We start from the raw sequence: 2,455 nt of genomic DNA, 5'->3' as shown, positions 1-2,455 counted from the left end.
AATCAATGAAAAAATAAATTAAACTAAAACAGTAAAATCCATAAATTAAGAACGTAATAAATGATGAGAAATTAAACTTACAATTGTATATATGTGTTTCATTTTCCAGTTATAATTAATTTAAAATGCGTGTATAAGCTAGCTTACATTTCTAGGTTTTGAGAATCTCTTGTTCACAGCTTCCTCTTAGCTTTGTAGAATTTTCAAATGGAATAAAGAAGCCACCTCAAAAAATCAATTAAGCAGTGTGCTAAAAAATAGCTCAAATCATAAAATTAAATCAAAATGTTCAAAATTTATTATTTAATTTGGTTTAGTTTGCAAACTATTTTGTCTTGAGCTGAAAATTTTTATTAAAAATGCTTTATAATTTGAACGGTTTGCAAACAGAATCAAATCGTAAACTTTTTTTTTTAATAGTTTTAGACAATATTTTTTATATGTGAAAATTGTAGAATTTCTTATATAATTGACTTATTTTAAAATATGTTAAATGTAATAGTAATGTTTTATTGGCACTGTGGTTTTATTTGTATTGTAATATGATACTTCTTGTTGCAAACTCTAAAGCTTCCCAATCTTATACAGTAGTACTATTGAGTGTTACAAATTTGATGTTTCATCAAAGTTGGTGGGTTTTAGATTTTAATCATGATTAAATAATTTTTTTCTCTTTACATAAATGATCACATTAACATTATTATTCACATAATTTACAAAACATGTGATATCATTTCTACCTCTCTTATGACCATGGCAAAATAAGCTACACAAACTGGTTAATTTTTTTTCAAACACGCTACAGATTGTAACCTAATTCAAAATCTTGAAACATCCCCTCAGATGGAAGAACAGGCGTCGAATCCCACGAGTTTGAGGAAGCTGAATTTGTTTCGAACTCATTAGCCCACCGTAACAAATTGTCCTTAGAACCATTGTTAGCTTTCACATACTCAAATTGTGGAAGCTCGTCTTCAACTTCCTCTTTATATAAAAAACTTTCCAGCTCAGCTTGGAATGTTGAAACCGGCTGTTTCGTTGCATCCGATTGATCGATGAAATTGTTGTTTGTGTCAACTGGAATCGAGTCGGTGATCCGAGGATTATAATCTTGAGGAATTGTTAAAGGAGGAGCAGTTGATTGACCAGGAAGAACATTTTGCGGAACAGGAATGTTAATATTATGCGTTGAGTTCAAAGATTGAAGTCTTTGGATCATTTTTTCCTGGAAAGGATGAAGTTTAGGCCACAGAGCGGGATTATTGTAGAAAGATGAAGGATTTTGGACGCTCTGGAGTTGCATATGGAGCTGCAACCTCTCCAGGGCGGAGCTGCTTAATCCCTGAGCATGACTGTCGTCACCACCGTTTTCATTCGGGTCCTGACCAGAGGAAGCTACCCAGTTGGCGGCGGATTGTTTGCGCCGTCCAAGGAGTTTCTTCTTTAGTCTGGTGTTCCAGTAGTTCTTGATGTCATTATCGGTTCTTCCAGGCAATTGGGCGGCAATTATGGACCACCTAAAATTGTGAAGAAAAGTTTCAGATTTGTAGCCCCAATTCTTGAAAAATTAAGCAAAAGAACTCAAGTTTTCAAGAAAATAAGAGATCTGAATTTTTGCCATTAACTACTGGAGGACAAAGAACAAAAGGACAAGCAGTTGATGTTGGAAAAGAAAGAGATTAGAGATAAACCTGCTGCCAATACTGATGTAAAGGTTGCAAATGATATTGTCTTCTTCTTCAGAGAATCCACCATGTTTTATGTCAGGCCTCAGGTAATTTAACCATCTGAGTCTGCAACTTTTTCCACATCTCTTGAGCCCTGTTGATAAAATTACACAAACCCAAGAGGTGAAGTTAATTCTTCCGAGAAAAAAAGAACTCCATGTACAAGTTCACACACATATTTTCTTTTCCTATAGAATCCAAAGATCCCTCCTTCGAAACTGGAATTTCCGTCTATCACAACAATACACAGAAAGCGAAAAATAGTTTTTGCTCTTGCAGGTGCCCATGAGAGGGCTCAAACCCTAAATCATGAGGGAGCCATACACATAATATGTACATAAATACACAAAAAGATTCATAAAATTCAACAACTTAATACCAATTTTCTGAGGAAGAGCAATCCAGTTTCCACCAGTTCCATATTCTTCAATATAAGCCTTGAGTTTAGCGTCCTCTTCAGGTGACCAAGGTCCCTTCTTGACATTAGCCTTGTCGCAGCAAGGAGCTCGACCCATTGATCTCTAATTTCTTTCAGCTTGCTTTGGAGGCCAGCAAAAGCAAGATAACTGAAGTGATCTGTCTGAGATTGTTGAGAAAAAATGGAGAAGGGAAGACCAAATTTTATAGGTAAGAAGAGTGGGTGATGTGATGCTTTGGAGGACAAAAAGTCTAATACCTTCAACAATTCAATATCATTCTCTTCTCTATTCATTTTACAAAGTCTTTAT

The 2,455-nt window shown here is 34.9% G+C and overlaps 1 protein-coding gene across 1 annotated transcript; it reads right to left on the bottom strand.

Annotated features, from left to right (window-relative positions):
• Window positions 1–745: 745 nt before the first annotated feature.
• Window positions 746–2,242, bottom strand: LOC123200659 (transcription factor MYB36-like). Its single transcript, XM_044615975.1, has 3 exons — window positions 2,107–2,242; window positions 1,692–1,821; window positions 746–1,517 (listed from the first exon to the last, which is right to left on the bottom strand). The coding sequence occupies exons 1-3, from the start codon at window positions 2,240–2,242 to the stop codon at window positions 800–802; spliced, it is 984 nt and encodes a 327-aa protein (XP_044471910.1). The 3' UTR covers window positions 746–799.
• Between the last annotated feature and the right edge of the window lie 213 nt (window positions 2,243–2,455).

Source organism: Mangifera indica, chromosome 17, assembly GCF_011075055.1.
Source record: "Mangifera indica cultivar Alphonso chromosome 17, CATAS_Mindica_2.1, whole genome shotgun sequence".
Classification (NCBI taxonomy): domain Eukaryota; kingdom Viridiplantae; phylum Streptophyta; class Magnoliopsida; order Sapindales; family Anacardiaceae; genus Mangifera; species Mangifera indica.
The sequence above is the reverse complement of the archived record's forward strand: the minus strand, read 5'-3'. Positions and strand labels throughout refer to the sequence as shown.

What these genes read in the sequence shown, in the direction of transcription:
- LOC123200659 (XM_044615975.1), bottom strand. Translation starts at nt 2,242, where the DNA reads ATGGGTCGAGCTCCTTGCTGCGACAAGGCTAATGTCAAGAAGGGACCT. An exon ending in TGCTCTTCCTCAGAAAATTG is followed by an intron (nt 1,822 to 2,106) that starts GTATTAAGTTGT and finishes TTTTATCAACAG; the next exon opens with GGCTCAAGAGATGTGGAAAA. An exon ending in TACATCAGTATTGGCAGCAG is followed by an intron (nt 1,518 to 1,691) that starts GTTTATCTCTAA and finishes TCACAATTTTAG; the next exon opens with GTGGTCCATAATTGCCGCCC.